General features: G+C 35.9%; 2 protein-coding genes across 2 annotated transcripts; both read left to right on the forward strand.

The window, feature by feature from the left end:
• Positions 1-3,491: 3,491 nt before the first annotated feature.
• Positions 3,492-4,710, forward strand: LOC103013280 (taste receptor type 2 member 7-like). Its single transcript, XM_028164486.2, is given in 4 exon segments — positions 3,492-3,700; positions 4,010-4,059; positions 4,062-4,615; positions 4,618-4,710. Coding segments are annotated over 4 exon segments (906 nt in total).
• Positions 4,711-8,103: 3,393 nt separating this feature from the next.
• On the forward strand, positions 8,104-26,612 carry LOC130708564 (uncharacterized). The gene is given in 7 exon segments (XM_057549655.1): positions 8,104-8,196; positions 21,846-22,286; positions 24,503-24,533; positions 24,536-24,586; positions 25,813-25,952; positions 26,516-26,560; positions 26,562-26,612. Coding segments are annotated over 7 exon segments (852 nt in total).
• The last annotated feature ends 46 nt before the right edge of the window (positions 26,613-26,658 follow it).

Consider the following 26,658-nt stretch of genomic DNA (forward strand, 5'->3'; position numbering starts at 1 on the left):
TTGTATTCTTTTTATATTTCAGAATAAGAAATTGCTCAACTATGTAGAAAGTGTGACTAAGTGTGTCTGAAGTGTATTAGTTTGTGTATATGGAGATCAAAACATATTTCTACCTTTGTCATGCATTGTCTGGTTAAATTTAGGTAAGTTATCTTAACATCTCAAGACATATTTTCCTATCTCTACAACAGAGATAGTTCTATCTTCTTAAAAATATTAGAAAATTTTAAGACATTAAATGAGCTTTTTGAACTCGGTATTTTGGTAAAAGTGTATTATTTAGTTACACCCCACTTACTTATAAATTATTTTATAATATCTCAATTTGGGGGAATACATTTATTTTTATTTCCACATTTTCTGCTGTCAGCTACTTTTTCTGATTACATGCATGTTACAAGGAATGTTATACATCTGAAGGTGGGCTACATCCATTTCAGGATGGGGATAGAATGCATGTGTCTTACTTTTATTAGTACACCATTCTAATTACTTCTCTCTGACTCTTGGACTATAAGCCTTTCTTCTTTGGTCTGCTTCTGTTACTTAATTTAACATTTACTCAATTGCAATGAAAAAATTAAAATGTCCCTTTCCCAAATTTGCCTCTATTCTATTTTCTTAGATACATATATGTCATATTCAACCAGTTCAGAGCAGTTATTTACATTTTGCAGCTTTATGCAATTTTCAAAAGTATTGCATCCTTAATTTCCTGTTGGTTTAAACTGCTCCATGGTACAATGAAAGCTGAATTTTAGTGATGTGGTAAGGAGATAGTGAAGTCCTCAATTACACAGTCTCTTTGAGAAACTGAGCTCTCCTCTTCCTCCTCATTCACTGATTGTCTGAGACACAAATTATAATTTGCACATGGAAAGACTTTCAAAGTAGAATTATAATAAACATTATGACTCAGCTGGGGTGGGAGAAGTTGAGAACAGTTGTCTCAAAAACAGGATATTAATCCAATATATTAATCAGTGGATCATGAAATCTTATCCTCTGTCTGTCCTACATGGGACATAGCTCATGCAAAGGCAGCTCAACTAATTCAAGGTTTTGGAAGAAACTTTCAAGATTTTGGCAGAAGATGAGTCTGAAAATGTTGACAAAATCAAAATTGTAGATAATTCATTTTTTCCTATTCACTTGTTTTGCTTATGAGGAAATGTAAGATCAGAAAATTGAAATGATCTACACAAGTTCTGCCAGTTTTTACTCATTTACACCTTGAATAAGTCACTTTGTCTTTAGGATTCTAAAATATCCTTCTCTATAAAATGGAGATTTTTGTGATGGAATCTGATTCACTTCTTCTACCAATAAGGTTTTTGTGAATCCTAAGAAATTCTATACCTTTCCAGAACTGAGTTGTGTCTCATTTTCCACATAAAAATTCAGTAACAATATTTACTGAATGCTTACTACTAAGTTTTATTTGCTGCTTGCTGCCTTAGTCCCATGACATCCAGATGCAGTCAGATATGATAACAGTCCAGTTATCATATCCTTTTAAATGCCATCACTCAATAAATATAACCCAGTCTCAGAGAGGTAATTTAGGACACTAAGCTGTGTACTGTACAAATCCCATTTCTTCTCCTTCACCCCAGGATCATGACACAGCTTTAGAGTCTGGAATTGAGATGAAGCTTCTTCACCTGTACCTAGAATTGGGAATAGACCCTAGAGGTGATGGGGCAAGGCAAATACCATTCACTGGACAAAGTCATGGTTTGTAGACAAGGAAGATGGCAAGTCCAGGCACCAAAGGCAAACTGATGTACAGGTCACAAAACAAGCATTTTAGAAGAGATAGAGATGGGATAAATCTTAATACATTTTGGATATCTGTGATGTATAGAAAATGGGTGGGGAGGTCACCTGATGGTGGCAGGGGAATGCTACACAGGTGGCACTGACATGTCCTTTCATGGGCTAGAAGGCTTTAAAAACCATGAATGGTGTGGACAGTGGGTGGCAATTCCAGTTCTTTGCTTTTCTATTTTCTATACTCTTACAATCTTATTTCTTATTGAAAACATTTCACCTGTCTTATGGAAAATGTTAACAGAATCAATATTTTCTTGCTGAGGTAAATAAAAGAAGACATTTAATAGTATTAATAAGTAGTTACCATGTGTTGAGTGCTTAGTATGACCTAGCCACTGACCTAAACAGTTTGAGCACCATATATTAGTTATGAAGTAGTAATGATTTATTTACACTTTACATGTGATGTAACTAATTTTTGGCAAGGTTATATGAACATCTCTTTGTAATAAAGGGAGGAAAATCATTTTAATGCCTATGTAATTACACCCTCTGTTTGTGGTTTGAAGTTTCTGTACCATCTACCTTTTGAAGGGATATTCTTCAGCATGAGCAGACATGATGTAAGCATGTGGATTGAATATGCACTACCTTTATCACTGGGGTTTGCTGACCCTTAGGTCAAAATTTTACAAAGAAGACTGAAAATATGAGATATCATTTAGGGTAATGAAGGATTCTTATACGAAGTTAGGTCACAGGGGCTTCCCTGGTGGCGCAGTGGTTAAGAATCCGCCTGCCAATGCAGGGGACACGGGTTCGAGCCCTGGTCCAGGAAGATCCCACATGCCATGGAGCAACTAAGCCTGTGCGCCACAACTACTGAGCCTGTGCTCTAGAGCCCACGAGCCACACTACTGAAGCCCGCGTGCTACAACTCCTGAAGCCCGTGCGCCTAGAGCCTGTGCTCTGCAACAAGAGAAGCCACCACAGTGAGAAGCCCGCGCACCGCAACGAAGAGTAGCCCCCGCTTGCAGCAACTAGAGGAAAGCCCTCGCACAGCAATGAAGACCCAACGCAGCCAAAAATAAATAAATTAAATAAATAAGTTAAAAAAAAAAAGTTAGGTCCCAGGAAATGATTTTCAAGTCTGGAGAAAAAAAATTGTCTTTTGTGGGGCTGGGGTGGGGGTGGAGGAGCAGGAAGGATTCATTTAAAGTGTCTTGGAATGATTATTATGAGGGAAAAAAAGGAACAGTCACATCTGAGACTGGATACTTGTGCCAATAATAAATAGTTATCTGTCCCAAGAATATGGCATTTGTCATTAGGAAAAAACAAAAGACAAAAAGGAAATGGTATTAACCTAAATAAAAAATATTTATAATCAAATGTTTGGCATAATTGAGTAAGCGTGAGAACTGAATAAAATTGCCAATATGGCAATTTTTACTGGGATGTAATTGGAAGACTTAACCATCATTCAAATCTTTGGATTTGCATTCCCACAGTTTCAAATTCAGGGCACCAGATTTAAAAAGTACTCCCTCTGTTTTTCTTCCTTAAGGAAAAAGTCTAGTGTTAGACTCTACTTATGATCCAGAAGTTGGCAGAAGGTCAGATTTCTCAGTGCTGTATGTTTCTATCTGCAACATCATCTGGAGGAGGTATTTGACACCATCCACAAGGAAAAGCTAAGATTTGTGGTAGGCAACATGGCCTCCTCTTTGTCAGCTTGTCTTCATGTTATCCTCATGTCAGCAGAATTTATTACAGGGATTACAGTAAATGGATTTCTTATAATCATCAACTGTAATGAATTGGTCAAAAGCAGAAAGCTAACACCAATGCAACTCCTTTTCATATGCATAGGCATGTCTAGATTTGGTTTGCAGATGGTGTTAATGGTAAAGTTTTTTCTCATGTTCTTTCCACTCTTTTTTTTTTTTTTTAAAGATTGATTGATTGATTGATTGCTATGTTGGGTCTTCGTTTCTGTGCTAGGGCTTTCTTTAGTTGCGGCAAGCGGGGGCCACGCTTCATCGCGGTGCGCGGACCTCTCACTGTCGTGGCCTCTCTTGTTGCGGAGCACAGGCTCCAGACGCGCAGGCTCAGTAGTTGTGGCTCACGGGCCTAGTTGCTCCGCGGCATGTGGGATCTTCCCAGACCAGGGCGCGAACCCGTGTCCCCTGCATTAGCAGGCAGACTCCCAACCACTGCACCACCAGGGAAGCCCCTTTCCACTCTTTTATAGAGTAAAAATTTATGGTACAGCGATGATTTTTTGTGGATGTTTTTCAGCTCTGTCAGTCTCTGGTTTGCCACCTGTCTCTCTGTATTTTACTGCCTCAAGATAACACACTTCACCCAGTACTGTTTTCTTTGGCTGAAATTCAGGATCTCAAAGTTAATGCCTTGGCTGCTTCTGGGAAGCCTGTTGACCTCCGTGAGCATTGCAGCTCTGTGTGTCAAGGTGGATTACCCTAAAAATGTGGATATTGATGTCCTCAGGGATGCCATGCTAAAGCGGACTAAACTCAAGACAAAGCAGATTAATGAAGTGCTTCTTGTCAACTTGGCATTAATATTTCCTCTGGCCATATCTGTGATGTGAACTGTTATGTTATTCATTTCTCTCTATAAGCACGCTCATCGGATGCAAAATGGACCTCTTGGTTTTAGAAACGCCAGCACTGAAGCCCATATTAATACATTAAGATCAGTGATAACATTCTTTTGCTTCTTTATTTCTTATTTTGCTGGCTTCATGGCAAATATGACATTCAGTATTCCTTATGGGAGTCAGTGCTTCTTTGTGGTTAAGGACTTAATGGCAGCATATATCCCTCTGGCCATTCGGTTATAATGATCTTGAGTAATTCTAAGTTCCAACAACCAATCAGGAGACTTCTGTGCCTCAGAAAGAATCAATGAAGAGGAGGATCAATGTAAAATATTTTGTACTTCCTTGTCATGGTTTCAATGGACTTGTGTTTTGTTTTTGTTTATTTATGTGTTTTGTGTGCTCTCTCTCTCTCTCCCCTGGAAGCACTAATTTTGATGTTGGATGGATAAGATATCTCTTTTTCCAGGACTTGTGTACTTAAAAATATTATGACAGTAACACATATAGATAACTAGTACTTGCATTGGAGTGCCAGTTGTGTTAGAAATCGGAAAAAAATACTAAGACTTCACTTGGCTGACCAAAGTAATTCTGTTATCTGTCTTCCCAGGTCATTGAGAATCTTCTGGTTTAGATGAGCAACATCACGTTGATTTAGACTTGAAACAGTATGATAATTTGGCTATTTGATTGCGCATAACTATTTTCCAAGGAGAGTCATTAGTGTAATTATTTTAAAATGCAAATTATATGTTGAAAGTGTATATATGTCAGGGCAATGTACTCAGGTACACAGATTAAAGTCTTGTTTTGCTAGATACACAGATTAAAGTCTTATTTTGCTTTTGATTTTAGTTACTAGTTCAGGTTGGTAAATGATAAGGTGCAAATAGAGCTGGCATATAAATACACAATGTAGGGTCTCCATTTTTTTACAAGTTGAAGAAACATTTTTCAACCCCCTGAACTGTGAAAGTCATACCCAAATAGGACGTGAGGGAGGTTGCTGACAATGAAGTCCCAGCAGGAAATCATTCAACTGGTGTTTCAACTTCCCTCCTACTAGGAATATTGTCTGAGGTATGGCTGCAGCAAATGACTTGAAGATCTAAAGTAAAAACTTTGAAATCTATTGCTAGATTTGAATTGATTCTGCTCTTTTAAAATCTTCCATTCTGTTGCTTTGGGGAAGAAAATATTTTTTGTAATATCTTACATCTCAGGATATCTGTTTGAATCTGTGAAATCCTCACTGGCTCTTAAACAAACAAATAAAAAGCTAGGTAGTCATTTTAATTGTAAATACATTGTAATTTAAATGGATTAAAAGTTGCCAGGGTGGGGAAGAAAAAAACTAGATATGTGTGTGAATATGTGCACATGTATGTGTGAATTTTTTTACTTTACAAAATATTTCCACACACAATTCTTTATTTCATTCTCAGAACACTTTGTAAAGTAGGCAGTAGAATTAGCTCAGTTTTAACGGTTGAGAAATTAAGGTTTGGAGAGGTCATTATACATGCCTAGGTCCACTCAACTACAGTCAAGTGGTATAATTGGAATTCAAACCTGGTTCTTATGTCACTAAAGTCAGTACCCTCTCTCTTTGGTTTTCTTTCCATTATTCTTTTTTTTTAAAATACATTTATTTATTTTAGTTATTTATTTTCGGCTGCGTTGGGTCTTCGTTGCTGCGTGCGGGCTTTCTCTAGTTGCAGTGAGCAGGGTCTACTCTTCATTTAGGTGCGCGGGCTTGTCACTGTGGTGGCTTCTCTTGCTGCGGAGCATGGGCTCTAGGCGTGCAGGCTTCAGTAGTTGTGGCATGTAGGCTCAGTAGTTGTGGCTCACAGGCTCTAGAGCACAGGCTCAGTAGTTTTGCTCCGGGGCATGTGGGATTTTCCCGGACCAGTGCTCGAACCCGTGTCCCCTGCATCGGCAGGCAGATTCTTAAGCACTGCACCACCAGAGAAGTCCCTTTCTGGTATTCTTTACAGGCAACTTTAGATTCTGAAAGTCATGACAAGAAATGACATTCAACCTATTACCTATGACATCCTGTGACATTTCTCTGTTATGTCCCTACAAAGTCAATTAAAAAATATTTCACAAATGTCTGAATTATGCTATTACTGGGTGAAATTATTTATTATCTATTTCATCTCATATTTGGTTTACTAACTGTCTGAAATGATGTACACATAGGTGCTCAATTTACATTTTAGCATCCCTTGACTCTTATATGGTCGGGAAATTGCTGTACCAGTCTCACTTGTTATAGGTCAGGTGGGACTAACCTCTCTGCTGGGAAAACGGGTATTTACTATGTTTACATCTTGAGTTTTGGCTAATTGTGTAACTGGAAACTACTCCTCAGATTATAGAACCGACTTACAAGCTTTTGCATCGTCCTGGGGGAGCCCACACCCCCTGGTCTCCTAGGCCAAGCTGAAAGTCTTATTTATGCTAGTGCCTGAATTACGCAGGGAATCGTGGCAGATATTTACATGGCGAGATCTGATATCATTTGGCCATTTATATCCTCTACTATGCTCATCTATTTTTTTAATTCAAGAAATAATTTTAGTAATTTTTTAAAAATTGTAAAATAATACACAGTCAATGTAAAAACTTGGGAAAATACAGGGGAATTCCCTGGCGGTCCAGTGGTTAGGACTCCTTTCTTTCACTGCCGAGGGCCCGGGTTCCACAAGCCACGCAGCGCAGCGAAAAAAAAAAAAAAAAATTGGGAAAATACATATTAGAAGTGAACCTGATACAATCACAGGTAAAATTTTCATATACATTCTTTCAGGATTTGAAATATACATCATATAGACATATATAAGTATATATATGTATGGGATGGGTATAATTTATTACATTATGAGGATCCTGCTGTATATATACTTTATACTACATTTGCATTTAAATTACATGTGAGAAATTTGCATATTTTAACAGCTTAATAATGTTTTATTTTATGGTTGTAACTTTGTTTTTAACCACTTTTCTATAATTAACCAGTATCTCCATTAACAAAGAGAACTATAGAGTTGAAAATAATGTTTACATTACTGAAGAAAAAAAGGAAGGAGCTCACCCAAACAAAACACATAAAAGGTGAAATAAAAGTTTACAATTACAAAAAGGAGAATCTTTTATTATTAATAATATTTATACATAAGTAAGCAAATTGGTACTAATGCCTTGAAAACTTCTGGCATGGGAATCTCTTGGCATGAGGCCTGTTGGCATGGGAACCTTTTGTAATGATGCTATGGGCTGGGAATTCCTTGGAATGGGTTTCAGGCTAGGAATTCCTTGGAATGGGGCTGTGGCATAGCAAGCATTCTAAGATTTCATAAAGTCTGTATAAAAAGGCATCAATGCCTTTAAAATGAATTTCAATAGTTAGGTAATTAATTTTCTATTTCAGAATTGCCCTTTTTTGTGTATATTATTTCAGGGATCCTAACAACCCTGAGAGGATATTATCATCTGTGTTAAAGATGAAGAAATCTACACTTGAAGAGACAATAGAATTGGTCTAGAATTATCTAGACCTGAGTCTCACCTTCTAAATCTAAATTCCATATTTTTTTTCCTAAACTTAATTGTGCATCAAAATCACCTGGGAAACATTTTATAATTGTAGATTCCCAGGCTTATCCTAGACATGCTGAATATAGTCTCTGGAGATGGAGGCCAAGATTCTGGATAATAAACATACCACCCCAGGAAATTCCGATACAACTCTTTATGGACCAAGGTTTGTGACTCACTGCATCACAGTATAATAATGCTACTAATTGGAGCCTAAGAAATATATTCATTTAGAAATAAAGTCTTTCTTAGGAGAAATTTTAATGGCATTTAAATAATATTATTTTCCATTACAAAACATTCAAGTTATAACTCACCCTGGCTTGGATTAGCTCACCTAAGAATTTGCAAAGACTGATAGGTTATCTTTTCTAGTGTAATGTAACTGTCGACCAGTTATTTATCTTTTATGGCGAAATAGCCCTATGACCAATTAATCGTGCAGCGAAACTGCTTGAGGTAAAGAGGTTTACGGCAGAAATACAGGACTCGACTTTTTCAGGACTCAGGTAAGACAAGGAATTCCCATAGATGCCATAAAGACTTTTCATGTCACTGGGAGTTTGAAATCTGCAAATAAGAGTTTGGCTTATTTTCCCAATGTGTTCTTGATAATTTTGTATCCAGGAAGATTTTGTTATGGGTGGATGAGATCTTTTGCTGTAGAGGACCGCATATACACTTATTCAGTAAATAAGTAAATACTGAGAGGTAAGAATGTTCATGTTTCCAGTTCTTGGGCACGTCACAGCTGATTCAAACCTAAAAATGAATTTGAGGACGTCTGTATTTATTCTGTCTCTTCTGGCTTCTCCCTCAATAGACACCGCTTCCTCTTCCTCTTATCAACACTACAGAATTTATATTTAATTCATTAGTAAAAAGTTTTAGTTTTAGCCATTGGAGTTAAGTTACTACAGAGAAAACTTTTACTAGTTAAGCCCCCAAATCTTGTGCCTCTTCTGTGTGACACTGCTTAAATAGGAAATCTTCTGAAAATTAAAAGCTTCCTTCCCACATACACACACATATCTATCCAAACTTCTAAAAGAATAAGAATTACAAAATTTTATTAAGAACTCCTTCCCTTTTATAAGGCAAGCTTCCTGGATTTTACTGAGGGGATAGATAGGGAAATTACCAATAAGTTTCACATAAGTAATCTCAGGATGAAGAGACATAGGCAGTTTTTCTATGATTAGGGTTATGAATGTGCCACTCACACTACTAGTGACACCAAATGTTGATTTGTTATCAAAAGAGGGTACTCTGATTGTAGCAGGGATTAACTGTGTATTAGTTACTTGACCCCTGATCCATGGAGTAAAGAGAGGAGGTCATTTTCAATAAGGGGGTGCCTTCTGAAAAATAAACTCTGCATGTTTGACTTGGATGGGATGAATCTCAGTATGAGAGCCAGTGAGGGATGGAATGAGAAAAAGGCCAATGGGAAGTAAAGGTGTATCATATCAACGTTGCAGTTTTTTTCTAGGGCTCTTCTCTGTATCACAGATTCCTCAGAACAGAGGATCCCTGACACATGAAAAATGATACCCAAATTATATACTTCAAGTTGAGGGGAATGAGTCATTAACGGAATCCATCTTGTGACACTGTCTAGGAGCCCATTCTATATATAAAAGACGAATGAAAGAAAATATTTAAATGTTATAACTGGGAAATTTTAACAAGAGTTGCCATACAGCATCCACTGAGCACAAAGTATTTCATGCTTAAAGTGCATAACTCGGGTTATATCAATAACTGCTCTTTCACTATTATGCCAAATATTGTTCTCCAGTTTCTCTAGGGGTATATATTTTCACAGAAATGATAAAGATAATGGAAATGGTACTCTATGGAAAATTATGAGAATTAGAGAGGATGGAGCTTTATGGACCCAGTTTTCTATGCTATGATTCTTTCAAATTTAAGTTTGCATTTTCAGAGACCCTTAGTTTTTGCAATATATTTTAGTACATAATTTTAAAAGTTGCTAAGTCTATGCTTATGTCCCTTTTTAAAAAAATCTTACTTCCCCATTATGGTCCACTATAGTTTTTTCAATACCTAGTTTCACAGAAGTAAAATTTTTTTTCTTTAAATCATCTTAAAATCATTAATAGATTCTAGTTTTGCTTTTTATTTATTTTTACTATTATTATTATTATTATTTTGGCCACGCTGTGTGGCTTGCGGGATCTTAGTTCCCCAACCAGGGATTGAACCCGCATCCTCGGCAGTGAAAGCATGGTGTCCTAACCACTGGACCGTCAGGGAATTCCTGGTTTTGCTTTTTAAATGTACACTAAGTTTTCTAAAAATTTTCTATAGCTCTATCAGTGTTCACAAGTGTTCTAACATATGCACTGCAGTGTGTTAAAGCTTCTCTGATTTCAGTCATAAAATCACATAAAGAAAAAGCAGATAAAAAAAGTTTTAGAATCTGTACTAGCAATTCCCTCAGTAACCTGTAAAGCAGAGGTTCTCAAATTTGAATGGACATCAGAATCGCCTGGAGGGTGTGTTAAAACACAGATTGCCGCACCCCATCTCCAGAGTTTCTGACTCAATAGGTTTTTGGGTAGGGCCTGAGAATTAGTATTTCTAACACATTCTCAAATGATACTCATGCTAGTGGTCTCGGGACCCCACTTTGCGAACCACTGATTTAGAGTTATTGTACTGCAGAGGCTGAAAACCAGGCCTCTGAGGCCATATTGGATGAATTTTCATTCTGGCCCCATTGCTTATTAGCTCTATAACCTTGAGCAAGTCACTAGACTCTTTCCTTCTGTTTCCTCATCTGTCAAATGAGATAATAAAAGTACTTACTTCCAAAGGTTGTTGTGAGATTGAGTGTATTAACAAGTGTAAAGCACCTAGAACAGTGTCTGGCACACAGCAAAGATCAGTTAGTATTTTATTAAGTCAAGAAAAATTTTCAGTTGCCACTCTGTGGAAGACATGTAGATTATTTATTATTCTTAAATACATTTCTCTACTGTTTTGAAGTTGGACAAATAGAACTAAAATTTTTTATCAGTACTTTGAGAAAAGAGGTAAAGTATACTAAGTTTAGAAATGATGAACAGGGTTAGTATTTTTATTAGGCATAAAAGAGAGTAAACATGTATTTTAGAATGCTATAAAAGGCAACAGACTAAATGAGGTGGTAAAACAAGAATTCTCAACCACCAGAGGATGACAAAAGGACAGCAGTATGTGACATAGGAGTGAAGAAAGGCACCAAGAGGCTGAAGGGTGTGGTAGAAAGAGGTGAGAAGGCAATGTTTGCCATTTTGCTTAGGTCCTAAGGAGAGGTCACTGATACACTGGTTTCAGATGTGGGACAGTGTTGTGCACTGTAGTGCTTGACCTGGTGAGTGAATGTGGAATGGATAAGTCCTTCTTTGAAACATCACTCACTCTGTCAAGGGGGCATGTTTTAATTGGTGTGACTTGAACATGGATAACTGAAGGGGCAGTTCTGTAACCATGGTAAATTTGAGCAATCCCCTGGGAGGAAGGAAAGAAAACAGCACAAATCAACAGACAAGCTATGAACATCAATAACAATGGCCCAGGCAGTCTCAGACTCAGTGCAGAGCAGCCAAATTTATGTACAGTGTGAAAGCATCACATATGATTAGGCCTATTTTATTCATACACAGCCCTGCTTTGTAGATAAATCTATGGTGAATTGATCTCCATTTCTAATAGTGAAAAGAAAGCCCCACTTCCCTAGAGTACTCACCAATTGCCTGTTAGAAAACCTATTGTAGAATTTATTGAGGTTCTGTAGTGCAATAAGCACGACTGTCCTAAGATGCTCCAGGCAGCTCACCTTGATCTGCCTGGACAATGAGACAACTAGAATCGGGAGGTCTTCCCTCTTCTGATGAGAGGGGTTGCTTCTAATCTCAGCTTCCCCCTGCATTGTTAGCTTTTTTCCTCGAAATATAGGAATGCAACTTTGCACAGGTCCCCAAAGTCACCAAACGCTGAGCAGCTGGCTTTCCCAGACGCTCCTGTGAACAGCTGGCATCCAAACTCAGTAAGGCTGGTGCCCAGATAACTTGTTAGTCACTGTACTCTGCTCCCCACATCCCCACTGATAAAGGTGCTCTCAGACTTGCTCTGTAAACAGGAGAGCAACAGGAGGAGGAGTTCCTGTCATCCGGAATGTTCATCCACCGTGTGTTCAACTGTGTGCCCCAGTCCTCATTCCCCACCTAGAGGGTATTAGGAGATCTGAGAACTCAAGTCCTCTTTTTTCTGATCTTTGGTTGTAAAACTGTTACCCCAATAAAATCCATTCCTTAACCCACACTGTGGCATGTTAGGTGGTGCTCACAAAGAGGCCCACCTTGTGTCAAGGGTAAACTCAGGTGTGTCTAATCTCCAATATCCACTCATATAACTCTGTCCTCTCAACAAGATTTCAAAGGGTACCACCTCATTTCCCACTGCCAGTTCTCTCATTGTTCTGAAGTGTAACTCCTATGGTTTTATGGACCTGAATTCATGTAGATAAGTATAGTATCTTGTCTCCTCATCTAACTCAAGCTTCAATTTGTTCCTATTCATGTTTGCTATTTTCAGTGTGGAAATTGTTCCCTTTTGTAAGGGAGGAGATAAAACAGAAGCCAAACTGTTTAGCTACATAATGGCATTCATTAATATTATTCCTTCCGCCCAAGAAACTCCCTCATTCTCATTTTCTTATTCTGAGCATAACTGAAAACCTATTTTACTTCCTTGTTAATTCATAGAGTATTTCAAACTACAGTTATGTGATAAGATTATTACTACATACACTGTAAGTTAATTCATTTGTATAAACATATGTTATTCAAGTGGCTTTTTCAAAAATGTGCACATTCAATGCCTTCCAACTAGAAGCTATTAAATTCTTAGTGGTGGGTAATAAAAAATAAAAACTCTTCTAATTTCCAGAATTTTACTTTAAATTAAGTGTGGCTCATAATTCAGGTGAACAAACATGTGAGAGGTGGTGTGGGATAGCTTATGTGACTGACCCTTAAGAGACAATAATAAAAACTTTCCCCAAACTGGAGCCAAGGAATTCAGCTTAAGAGATTAGCTGGAAAGGAAGAGAAAACACTATAGGACATTTTCTTTTTCTTTTAAATGGTGATCACTCTCATGCTTTAATTTTCTTCCCCTCATCTCTGCACAGAAAAATAAGAGATACTAATTTGCAGAGGTAAGATGATGCTTTGTTACTTTTTATGATACCCAAAATTCCAAAGACCAGAGGGCAAATATCTAACTTGTTATGTTTAAAAGAAAAAAACCCTAGATATTGGAGATGATAATAAAATTATATTAAAGTAAAAAAAAAATGTGTGTATTCCTTAATACCAGGAGACATAAAAGTCAGAGTGTGGAGGTTTTTATTTTCCACAACAGGGTGCCTTCCTAAATTTGTGGAAGCTGAGCAACAGATCCTTGCACATCTCACACATATTCATGTGCAGTCAAAATTTATTATACACTCAAAGTATCTACTTAAGAGGAGATTTTTGGATGCTTCTATATATAACTTGAGTCACTTAACCATGAAATAGTATTTCCCTAACAGAAACTTCTTGAAAAGCATAAGAGAATTAAAGTAGCTTTTATGCTGTCCACCCATCTAAACCATCTTCCCTTCTCCTTTTTATTAAGAACTTTGCTGTTGTCAGGATTAGAATAGATCTTAGTTGCTCTAAGAAATTTTCAGAGACGTTCTTAAACTTCAAGGACCTATCCCTCATTAACTTCCCAGGAGAGTAACTGTCAGGACGGATCATTTGACATTTAGTACCTGTCTTGAGATGTGTTCCTATAGGTTTGTATCTTTTCTAGCCAATTATTTATAATTTTCTTGAAATCTGTGGCCACATCATATGTATTTTGGCATCGCAAACAATAGTAGTGAACCAAATATAAAAGGCACTTTGAACATATGCTTTTGAGAAAGAATCATATGCATCTCTATGCGAAGAGAGAGAGAGAAATACAGTCAGCATAAAGATAGGTTAATTTTATATCAAAACTGTAAGAAATTGAGTAAACCCAACTCTACTGTCATTTCACCAAGGAAAAAACACAGTGAAATTGAATACTGGGGAAAACAGTACAGGCAAATTTATCTTTGAGTCTCAGTTTACAAACTGGGATAAAATTATAAGTAATGCACTGCCACCCAGTGGCGAACTTTCACTTCAGACGAAACAATAGTTAAGCTAGTCAAAAGACTCCAGACATTAGAGATCTTCGTTCAGGAAATTTTACAACTCATTAGAAAAATATGAGGAAAAGAGAAGTTAATGCTCAGGTCATGGGAATTTTTTGGACCAAATGAGAATGAATGACTAGCCCAAATCACAAACAAACTGTAAAGAAAAAAGCAAAACCGAAAATATTTGACTTTTGTGAGATAATTAGAAACTTGAACTTTGCCTGGCTATTCAGTATCAATGAATTGATGTTCCTTTTTTTACATGTAATAGTGGTGCTATTCATATACTTTTAAAATAAAGGTGTTTTTATCTTTTAGTGGAAACATTTAAAATAATTACTGATAAGTTGATATGATGCATCAAAATAATATGAGGAATGGAGGGAGATAAGTTGGAGGTATATTTAAAGCAATTTGAGCTATAAGTTGATAAATTTTTTAGCCGGGTGTTGGTTACATGAAGATTCATTATACAATTCTGTCTACTTTGGTACAGATTTGAAATTTTCTATGACAAGTTTTTTTTTTTTTAATCTCACCAAGATATATATTATCATTGAGTGTAGAATTTGATCAATAAAAATAGAAAGCTTTCTCCATAAATTATTTTGCAGAAATCAGTAGGTTAAGCCATAAATTAGGAAGACGAACTTGTAATCTTCATTTGCCTTATAAAGTGAACATTAAGGAAATTAACTCAAACCTTCTTCAACCCAAGGTAATAAAAGAGTTGAAACTGCTTTTCAAATTGTGTTTATATTAAATGTCAACTCATGTTGACTTACAAAAGAGATTACTAAACAAATACGAAAAGTAAATTGTCAAGACATTTAGGAAAACTGCACTGGAGTGGAATTATTTTCTCTCTTTTTTTTCTCTTGACATTTACTGAGTATTGAGTTTTGTAGTATGTTGATTTTCTAACCTTTCAAAAAAGAGCTCGGAGTTATTGCTTTGTTGCTAGGTTTTAGGCAACATTAGAGGTCCTGCTTTCACTCTTTTTTCCTACTCTGACTTCACTCCTTTAGAAAATTAATCCTGTTTCTTAGCAACCCGGGTGGGTAACACTTAAATATACTTCAAGTTCTTTTGTAAAGCAAAGGCTAAATGTTTCCCTTATAAACTATCTGTTTGCTTAGTCTCATTTGGCTTTGAAGAAAAGATCTGCTGAGACATACTGCCGTAAACATTTTTATTAAAACTCTCAGTTTTAAATGGTGAGTGAAGTTACTGATTTTCTAATGAATACTTCTGTTTTTTGTGTTTATTTGGAATTATTCCAGTTTGTCAATTTGTCTAAGTCTTTGGAATCTGTGTGTTTTATGTTAAGATATATGAGATGAATTCATTTAAGAGAGAAACAATCTCTTTATATATAATATAATAAATAGGAGATCATGAAATATGTTAAGAAGGAGAAAGCCCAGCTGGAAGAAAGTGTTGAGTTTCTTTATAAACCTACAAACGTGCATGAATTCGTGGTCTAAGGAGTTCACTGTGATCTTAATAGCAGAATATTTTACAATGCTCTTTTCTTATGTTGGCATCATTCAGGTATCAGGTATATATCTATATCAATCTATCTCTCTATCTCCCCAAATACTTAAGGTTACAAAATTAAACTCAGATACCTAAGCAAAAGAAGCTTAAATTTGCGTACATTTGCTAACCTAAGAAATGCATTTCTCTTAATTAGCTGATTGTAAAAGCAGATACCAAAAATATTTTGTGACATTCCAGTAGAAAATATTTGAGGAAGAAATTAAAATGAAAGTCTATTTTTTATATTGCCACTATTAGAAGCTTTCATTATTTAGAAAAAAATATAATTAGATATTTGAGCTTTTAGATACAGTTTCAAAAAAGGAGCATCTGTAATTTCCAGAATTTGGCAACCAATTGCTTGCCAAATGGTTCAAACCGTTGAACCATTTAAAGTTTGCATTTTTGTAAGGTAGAAAAATCTTTGAATAAAAGGAATTTCACATGGCTCAACCTAAAATATGCAGAACCCTACATAGTGTTTGTAAAGATAGAAATCTTTGTTCCAATTTTATATTCTAATTTGGGGGCAGATGTTGTAAACAACTAACTTTAATACAAGGTACAAGCCAAAATGTAGCTTCAAGTTCCATTGCTGTATTCAGAAGGAAGTATGAATCCTGATAGATCTGGGAATGCTTTTATTGGAGGTGGCATTTAAACTGATCCTTGAGACCAGTGTAATTTCATAGATGGAGAATAACTGTGCTTACTGAATGCAGATTAAGCCATTCTTTTATTTCCAATGAGACATCTTGGCCCAAATATAGCTTCTGTAATATCAACATTTACCACTAAATCTTTGACTGAATGAGAATATTGCTGGTTTACTTTTTCTGACTTTCTCAGCTACACATCTTATGACTTTGTATTTCTCTGTGCCTTAGCTTTTTCCATGTAAAGTGAGGATTATAATGTGATATTGCCATCACAGGCTTCAATCTTTCAACTAGATCTCCAGTTGATTTCTTTCTGCTGGGGTGTCTTGGGACTACAATGACATATGCTAATGCATGATTCATATATTATACTATAGAAGCTTAATTTTACATATGTATTATTCAAAGGAATAATATGTAACAATAAATTCATAATACAAGGACAAAATAAAGTATCATGCATAGTTAAAGCTAATTTCTCACTAGTTTAAATATCGCATAGTAACAATTTTTGGTAGCCAGGAAGACCCAGGCATATACAGAGAGAGACAGATGGGAGCTTTAGTGGCAACAAGGTGACAAATGAGCATGTTCATTCCCAGCTACCTAGTCAAAAAGAGGGCCAGACCAGCACTGCATTCTCTAATCACAGCTTCTTAGCCTGATGGCTGTCTAGCTCTCTTACTGCCATGATACTTGTTTTTTATATCAATTAGACTTCTGAGGTCTTGATCTATTCTTATTCTTCCAGTTTATAACCCTCCTCATCAGTTTCTTCATAGCTGTATGTCCTGGTGGGACACTTCATTGTCTCACCAACACCATCAATCTTCATGTCTTTTCATGGCAGGAGATTACAAGACCCTGACCATGAATCAGTCTACTCGTGCTTTCTTTGCTCATGTAACCAGATTTCAGAGCCCTGCAGGAGATAAGTATATTTACAATTTTAGTCAAGGCTGAGCCTTCAGTGCTTCTCAGAAGTTTAAAAATATGTTTCTACAGAAATGTGAAGGGTCATAAATGAGACAAGAGAGTTATAAAATAAGGCATATGCTGGGAGCAAATTAACAACTGACTGTCAAGGGCTTGATTTTCATCAGCTCCAGGTCAGTACGTAGGTCAGGGCTGATGTCACATTAACCAGGTTCAGAAGAGTCCAACACGAAAAACAGAACATGCAGATTTATTAGTTTATGAGAAAAATAAACCAAACTAACTCATATTTGTTTTCTAGCTCATTGTCTTCCAGCAGACTACTGTACATGCAAAGCCAAATGATCATCTGAGGGTGATTTGGTGAAAGTTAGATGAGAATAAGAATTAATTAATGCTTTATATGTTAAATGGCCCAGGTTATGAAAAGTTATGCATCAGTCTTCTAAGTTTAGATAGATATGATAATGAAAATAAAAATATCAAATATGGGCCAGCATGCTCTCCCCTCTGGATGAATCTTGGAAGGGTACAGCCAACCTTCAAACTCTCACCCTTTCTTTTTTAAAATCTTTTATTTATAAACCCTTTTAATTTCTATGCAGACATTCCTATTGTTTACTGTATAATGTAGAAACATGAAATTAACATATTTTTATTATTTAACTTATATTTTTTGCATTGCTTAGGAAATAGTAATCCTAAGTAATCCTATTTCCACATATTTTGTTCACTGGTGTGTTATTTTAGTGATTTTATTTTATAGTAACTTTGTAGAGATTGTAAGTGGCTCCCTATTCATCAACTCTCCTTTATTTATTTATTTATTTTTAAAAATTTATTTATTTAATTTATTTATTTTTGGCTGTGTTGGGTTTTCGTTGCTGCGCGCGGGCTTTCTTTAGTTGTGTTGAGCGGGGGCTACTCTTTGTTGCGGTGCGTGGGCTTCTCATTGCGGTGGCTTCCATTGCGGAGCACGGGCTCTAGGCACACCGGCTTCAGTAGTTGAGGCTCACGGGCTCTAGAGCGCAGGCTCAGTAGTTGTGGCTCATGGGCTTAGTTGCTCCACGGCATGTAGGATCTTCCCAGACCAGGGCTCGAACCCGTGTCCCCTGCATTGGCAGGCAGATTCTTAACCACTGCACCACCAGGGAAGCCCTCTCCTTTATTTTATTAATGAGCAACAGAGGATAACATATTTTTGAACACTTGGGAATTTCTAATCTTCTTACTCAGATATTAAGCACCACTCTTTTTTTGTCTCTATTCGGCTTTTTTAAAAAGTGTATAAGAATACTTAACATGAGATTTAGCCTCCTAACAGATTTTCAAGTGCACAACACAGTATTGTTAATATAGGTACACCATAGTACAGCAGACCTCTAGAATTTATTCATCTTGTATAACTGAAACTTTATACCTGTTGAATAGCAGTTCCTCATCTCTCCTCCCCCTCAGGCCCTGGCAACCACCATTCTACTCTCTGTTTCTATGAGTTTGACTATTTTAGATTTCTTTATATAAGTGGAATCATACAGTATTTGTCCTTCTGTGACTGGCTTATTTCACTTAGCATAATGTCCTCCAACTTCATTCATATTGGTGCATATGGCAGAATTGCCTTCATTTTTAAGGCCGAATACTATTCCATTTTGCGTATATACAACATTTTCTTTATCCATTTGTTAGTTTGCAACCTCCTCAGGAGCTGCACAGGTGTAATCTGAAACTGGCCTCTGTACGTGGAGGGCAGGGAGAGATGGAAGACAGAGGCAGACCATTCCAGATTGGGAGGTAGGCAGGTTTAAGAAGCAAAGGAACTTACACACGTGGCTTGTCTTGGGCAGCTGCCAAGATGAGTAGATCTCCGAGCTCCCCGCCCCCGCAATTTAAAAAGTTTATAGAGAGGACTTCACTGGGTAAAGTCACGTATATAGTCCAGATAGTCTCGGCACCATATTACTATCTCAAGGCTGTGTGCTTGGGCAGCTTCTAGAGCAGGAAAGGCAAGTGATGCACACATTCTAAGGACAGGGTAGGGGGTAAGGGACGTCTGATTGCCTAGGTCCAGCTCACGGGTCAACTGGTGGTCACTTCCTCATGATGACCTCATCCAACACCATTCATCCAGCAATGAGTATTTAGATAGCTTCTGTATCTTAACTGTTGTGAATAATGCTGCAATTAACATGAGAGTGCAGATATCTCTTTGAAATTCTGATTTCAATTTTTTGGATAAATACCCAGAAGTGTGATTATTGGATCATATGGCAGTTCTATTTTTAAACTTTTGAGGAGCCACCACACTGTCTTCCTTAGTGGCTGCATCATTTTACATTCTCACCAGTAGTGTACAAGTGTTCCAGTTTTTCTACATCCTCACCAACACTTAATGTCTTCAATTTTTTTGATTATAGTTATTCTGACAGGTGTGAAATGATGTCTCATTGTGGTTTTGATTTGCATTTTCCTGATGGTTAGTGATGTTGAGCATCTTTCCATACACCTGTTGGCCATTTGTATATCTTCTTTGGAGAAATGTCTATTCAAGTCTCTAGCTCATTTTTCAGTCAGGTTATTTGTTTTTGTTGCTATTGAGTTGAAGGAGTTCTTAAATATTTTGGATATTAACCCTTTATCAGATAAACAGTTTGCAAATATTTTCTTCCATTCCATAGGTTGCCTTTTCACTCTGTTGATTGCTTCTTTTGCTGTGCAGAAGCTTTCATGTTCCCTTTGAATATTTTTTGCAAAATTTAAGTGGACTCAATTAGATAACACCTATAGTCTTATTCTTTCTATTTCCCAGAATAAAGTTTGTCTTTTATGTTTACTGAAATTTATCCAACATGATTTAATGATTAATTTGTTTTTTCTAATTGAGATAAAATTTATATAACATAATTTCACTACTTGCCATTTTAGAATGTACAATTTAGTGGTTTTTAGTATATTCACAATGTTCTGAAACTATCATCACTATCTAATTCCAGAACATGTCTATCACCCCCAAAAGAAATCTTGTACTTGTTACCAGTCAATCCTAATTCCCTCTTCCCCACACCCTGTGGCAAAATTTTTTTTAAAATTTATTTTGTCACTGAATTTGTGAGCTGTTTGTTAGATAGCATTATTGCAGCAAAAGCTGACTTAGCCACAGGCCTATACTTCCAGTTATATAGTGGACATATATTTTGTTTAAATCTACTTATTATTATGGTCTTTTTCCATAAACTGATCCTCCTCTTGTGTTTCTTATCTTGGTTAAGAAATTTTGTATTATCTTTGATTCATTAAAATTCCTTGCTGTGTCATTAAAGACCTTTGCTAATATAACCCCAACTGATTTTTCTATCTTTATATTCCACTGCCTCCTCATATACATATGCTAAGCTCCTGCCACACATGCTTCTTGCTTTTCTCTCAATGGTCCATAGTCATTAAAAAAATGTATTCATATTAGAAGTTGAAAAACAATTCATCATTTTATATTACAAAATATTTATTATTAATTTTTTCAAGTTGACATTTTCAGTGTTTCTCCAAAGTAGTTTCTTTTTATACACAACTTTGAATTACTGCATAATAACATTTAGAATCTTGAAAAGCCTCTATTTTGATGTTATTGTCAAACAACACAAGATTCTAGCATAAGAGAAGGAAATTCATCCCCACCTCAGATCCTTATTTCCCAGGAACCAGCATTGTTTTATTTCCACTTAGCCAAATATATTTTAATTGATTATTATTCCTCTTTCCATGGAGATTTTAAATTCATTGGCATTGTCTAGTAACATACTAACACATTCATTAAATCCTAGAAGTGTGCCAACCATATCCTTGTCACAGATCAACAAAGAGCAAATCCATGATTCTTATCCAAAGATCCCAATCGTAAAAGCTACAATGCACTTATTATGGTTTAGGTGGCCATAGAAGTCCTAGAAATAGCTTATGACAAATTTTACATCCTTTCTGTGCCTCGGTGAAATGTTTCCTTCCTTTACCCCCTGGCATATTTCTACTTATTCTTCAAGATCAGTTCAAATGATAATTTTTCTTTTGATGTCACTTCTATTTTCCTGATAGAATTAGCTGAGCACTCTCCTTGCTTCTCATAACACTATTGTAGTATCTGTCACGTTACACAGGTTTGGCTTTTGTTTTCATGCCTTTCTCCCAATAGCCTCTCGGTTACTTAAGGACATGGATTTCAAGTTAATCATTTTGAATCCCTAGCCTCTAGTGTGGTGACTACTGTGACAAAGATGCTGAATAAAATACTCGCAGCAGCCGTGATACTTTCATCCCCTCTACACACACTCCTTGTCATTTCTGAGCTTTTTTTCCTGCTTCATAAATCTTTTAGAGATTACCCTGGCCCAGAGAGAAAATATTCAATACACAGTTCTACAGTAGCATACTTCACCAATTTCCATATCTGTTGCAGATTCCAACATGTGAACACGCCCTTGAGTCCCGGAAAGGCAGGAGAGGCAGGAATATTGCAAAGGGGCTGCAGCAGGGTCCCACACTAGATCTCAACTCCAAATAGAACAAAAATGTCCTGCAAGCACCACAATCTGAAATAAAAGTCAATATATGGGAAATAAAGCCTCCTGATTTTAGTTATAAACTGTATACATCTTTGAGACTTCCAGAAAAGCCATCAAGGACCATTAAGGAAGAAGAAAGGAGAAAAAAATGCATTTTTCCAGGAACAATGCTTCACTTTCCCAGCATAAGGAATCATCCCAACAAGGCCATGTCTCCTAAATTTATAACTACATTTCCTCATCTGGATTCACATAAAGTGAAGTTAATATTTGTGGAAAGTGGAAAATATCCAAATGGTGTATACCTCAATCCAAAACCACATAACTTTCGACAGGTACAAAAAGAACATCTGATTCTAAATAACTTAAAAGAGGTAAGGGGGAAATATATTGTTTTTATTCATTTCTTAATTATAACAACTATTACATGAGCAAAAAAAGTATATGTGAATATAATGTGTATAAAGTTGCATCTTTATTTCTCACGGAACAATACAACTCAAATTCAGCAATAAATGATTGAGAAAGGAGAGGTAAGAGTCTGGTTAATGTTTCTGATGGGGTTTTATCTGCCAGTTGGAATGACCAACTAGGGATGGCTTTTCTAGGGCTCAAGAAGAGTTTGGACTGAGGTGTAATTGGAGAACAGACCTCAGTTTCCAGGAGTTTACAGTCTAGTAATAATGAAATCAAATCATGGAACGAATGGATGAGTGAATGAAAATTGACAAAGAGGGGGTATTGTATTATTTAAATGAGTCTAACAATTAATAATTTAAATAATATATGAGTAAGAATTTCTAATTTAAAGTGGTGGTGGGGAATATATATTTAAGGAGATGCAAATGAAGTCAAAATATAATTCCACTAGAATATGAATATATCCTATACTTAGGTCTATAATTTAACTTATAAATATGATTCTTGTTAGGTAAAGAGTGAAGCAATAGGAATGATAATACCAAAAAAAAATTCTAGAAAAAGGAAAAAATTTATTCCATTGGGAAAATATAGGGAAGCAGTTAAGAGCATGGCCTCTGGGATCAGTGTATCCCAGTTCTCTTGTTTTCTAATAATTTTGTACAAGTTATTAAGCCTCTTTCCTTATTTATACTTTAGGATAACAATACTATATGTTTTATATGGTTATTTTAAGTAATGAAGGAGACAATTATATACAAATTTCTTACAGTAGGGTTTGGAATATTGAGATATTCAATAAAAGTGAACTCTTAGGAGCTATTAGGATAAAAGCTGGGAAATTCAAGATGCCTTGATTCATAACCTTCTCTACTTGTCCAGGGCATCTAAACACTTTTATATGTAGTGAATGAAATATGTTACCATTTGGAGATGAGGGGAGGTCAATTAAATATCAAATGCCATTGGTTTATTTAAATATTTCACTAGTTACAGTTAGAATTACATGACTTGGGTAAGTAAAAGTTCAAGGAATAGGGGACTTTGAAAAAATTTTTATTGGAGTATAGTTGATTTACAATGTTGTATTAGTTTCAGGTGTACAACAGAGTGAATCAGTTATACGTATACATATATCCACTCTTTTTAAGATTCTTTTCTTATATAGGTCATTAGAGAGTATTCAGTAGAGTTCCCTATGCTACACAGTAGGTTCTTATTAGCTGTCTATTTTATATATAGTAGTGTGTATATGTCAGTGCCAAGCTGGGACTTTTCAGTTCATATTAGTTCTTTTTAACCATGTTAAAAAAAACTTTGTTTTATAGTTTACTAAAAACAGTCAATATTTATTCTATTCCAGCCTCAGCAAATTATTTTAGCTTTGTTCAATATTTTTCCTATTGCCTGAAATAAATTCAGCTCTAGAAATAAAACATGTAACTCTATTTGCATTTAAGATTACTTTACCAAGTTCTGAATAGATTCCTTTAATTTCATTAGTCACAGAAGGATGATCGAAGTCCTCGCTCCACCATAAATTAATTGCTTATACACTGTCTTGAATCTTAGATTATTCTATCAAATGTTAATAGGCAAGTTTTTTTTTTTTTAAGATTTGGGCTTTTACTCTGAGGTAGGGACTGGATGGTTTTGTGCAGAAGAGTGAGTGATCTGCCTTATGTTTTTTTGTTTTTATTTATTTATTTATTTTTGGCTGTGTTGGGTCTTCGTTTCTGTGCGAGGGCTTTCTCTAGTTGCGGCAAGCGGGGGCCACTCTTCATCGCGGTGCGCGGGCCTTTCACTATCGCGGCCTCTCTTGTTGCGGAGCACAGGCTCCAGACGCGCAGGCTCAGTAGTTGTGGCACACGGGCCTAGTTGCTCCGCGGCATGTGGGATCTTCCCAGACCAGGGCTCGAACCCGTGTCCCCTGCATTGGCAGGCAGATTCTCAACCACTGCGCCACCAGGGAAGCCCTATAGGCAAGTTTTAAATGCTATAACAAAATCCTCAATATTGCATTTTACTGGTGAAATATTTAATATTTGGAAAAACCAAATTCCAAATTGAATGTTAGCAATATGAAACAATATTTATTAGTAATAACACAATCTTCTCTTTGCATATCTAGTACCAACATAATTTACCAAATTTTGTGACAACTTAGAAAAGGGACCAAAATGATTAAAGTTTAAGTCACAACACTTAAGTACAGGTAAGTTATTATAATAAAGTTATGAATATGGCAAAAAAATAAATTTTCTGCATTATATCTTGATAGTAATACATAAAAAGGCAAATAATTTAAAAACTATTTTTTTACTTATCACCTTTAATGATACAGTAAATTTTTTAAATGCCCAGTTAATTAATGGCAACAATCCATATGCTTTCTTAGCCACAACTTGTAATATATTATTAAAGATTGAGTTTGTAACTCAATGTGTTCTGTGTAGAGAAACAATGAGTTAAAATATAGATTTCAGAAGCAAGCTGCATAGCTTTGAATCTTGGCTTCATTGCCCTAAATTACCTAAACTGTCTATATCTTGGTTTCCTCATCTGTAAATGGGAATGATAATAGTTGAATCTTCATCATAGAATTACTGTGACCATTAAATCTGTTATACATATGTAAAGCACTTAGTTAATAATGTATGTAAAGCATGTGCTGTCTAACACATGGTAAATATACATACCATTATTATTGTTATGGTGCCATTTGTATAGTGTTTATGCAGACTTAATTTGTATAATCCAGCATTTTTTTATTTGGATAGGGGTGAATAATACATACTGTATTTACATATTATAATTACATATCAATTATAAACAAAACAATAAGGTGTTAACAGTGGCTGATTTTGGATAGTGGGATAATGGTTGAATTTTGTTTTCTTCTTTTCAAAATGAGTAGCAAATAATTTTATAATTGGAAAATTAAGATAATGTATTTGCGAACAATGTATACATTTTGGTATGGATTAAATTTAAAAGGTCTTCTCTAGGTGTGTAATTAAATTGGTACACCTCAAGTTTCCTGATATATAAGTCACTATGGAGAAAATACCAAGAATATTTTGTAGACCAATAAGACCAAGCCTTTGATGTTAAGAAACGTCTAAGTCAAGTATAAGATAGAATACACAATATGCCATTCGAGTCACAAAGCACTAATGTGAAAAAGTTTTAAAAAGAGGTTTCCAAGGAAATAAACTAAGGTAGGATTTGAATTGAAGTTGGAAGAAGAAGGACAAAATTAATTCCAGCAGAAAGGGTGGAAAGGGTAAGCAAATTTTTATTTAGATTAGCATTTATAAATTGCCCAGCAATTTACTACTCCTGGGTCCTTATCTCCAAAAATGAGACCATATTCTGAGAGACATCATGAACAAAGACTAATGTAATTGCTAAGTTTCTCATTTGTCTTCCTATCTCTAGTAAGTGGATGCCCTTTGCTGAAGGAAGGTCAGCAGAACACTACAGAAAGATTTATCACCTACAAGCCTCATGAATGCACCTGGGATTCAACGCTAATTTTACCAAAAGCCCTGTGGCCTATTAAATCTGTGTCACACACAGTGAGTTTGCCTCTTTCTCTATGGCTGTTGCGGTTTGTCTCCTGCACTGTCGTTAATGATTGCTTTAATGAAGGAGTTTTCCATTTATTGGAGTGAAAGCTACTTCTATCTTTAAAAGTAAAGCATGCAGATTTCTGATTTTTCTTAAAATGCAAATAGGGGATTATCTAGAATTTTGGATTTTTTTTTTCTTATTACAAAGATAGTTGGCATGGTGGATTGAGGTCTGAAGATTGTGAGGAATCTTACCCAGGTTTACTCCCACTTTATTTGGAGCAGCCCATTTTGAGTGAATTGCACTCAAGTAAGAAGGACCGACAAGAAGACTCTGTCATACACTCAGAAAAAAGATGCTGAAACACATACTTCATGGCTCAAATTCTCCCCTGGACAAATAAGGCTGCTTTGAACAGCCCTGTATGACCAAGCAGAACAAGATGTGCATTTGGCATGCAAAGCAAGCTTTTAAAGCAAAGATTATTAAATAGCAATTTAAAAAAGATAAATGAAAAAGTCGATACACGTTTGCTTTTGCTAACTTCCTCTGTACCATCTTCCTTAAGAGACACAGAAGGTGGCCAGATGCATACAGGGCATTTATGGATCGTTGTGGAAGAAAAGTTTACTAAGACATGCAAGAACAGTGGGCAAAAATTTTAAGATTTGTTGTTGAACACTTAGATTAACTCTTGAGAATGACTACTCA

Source organism: Balaenoptera acutorostrata, chromosome 7 (assembly GCF_949987535.1).
Source record: "Balaenoptera acutorostrata chromosome 7, mBalAcu1.1, whole genome shotgun sequence".
Taxonomy (NCBI): domain Eukaryota; kingdom Metazoa; phylum Chordata; class Mammalia; order Artiodactyla; family Balaenopteridae; genus Balaenoptera; species Balaenoptera acutorostrata.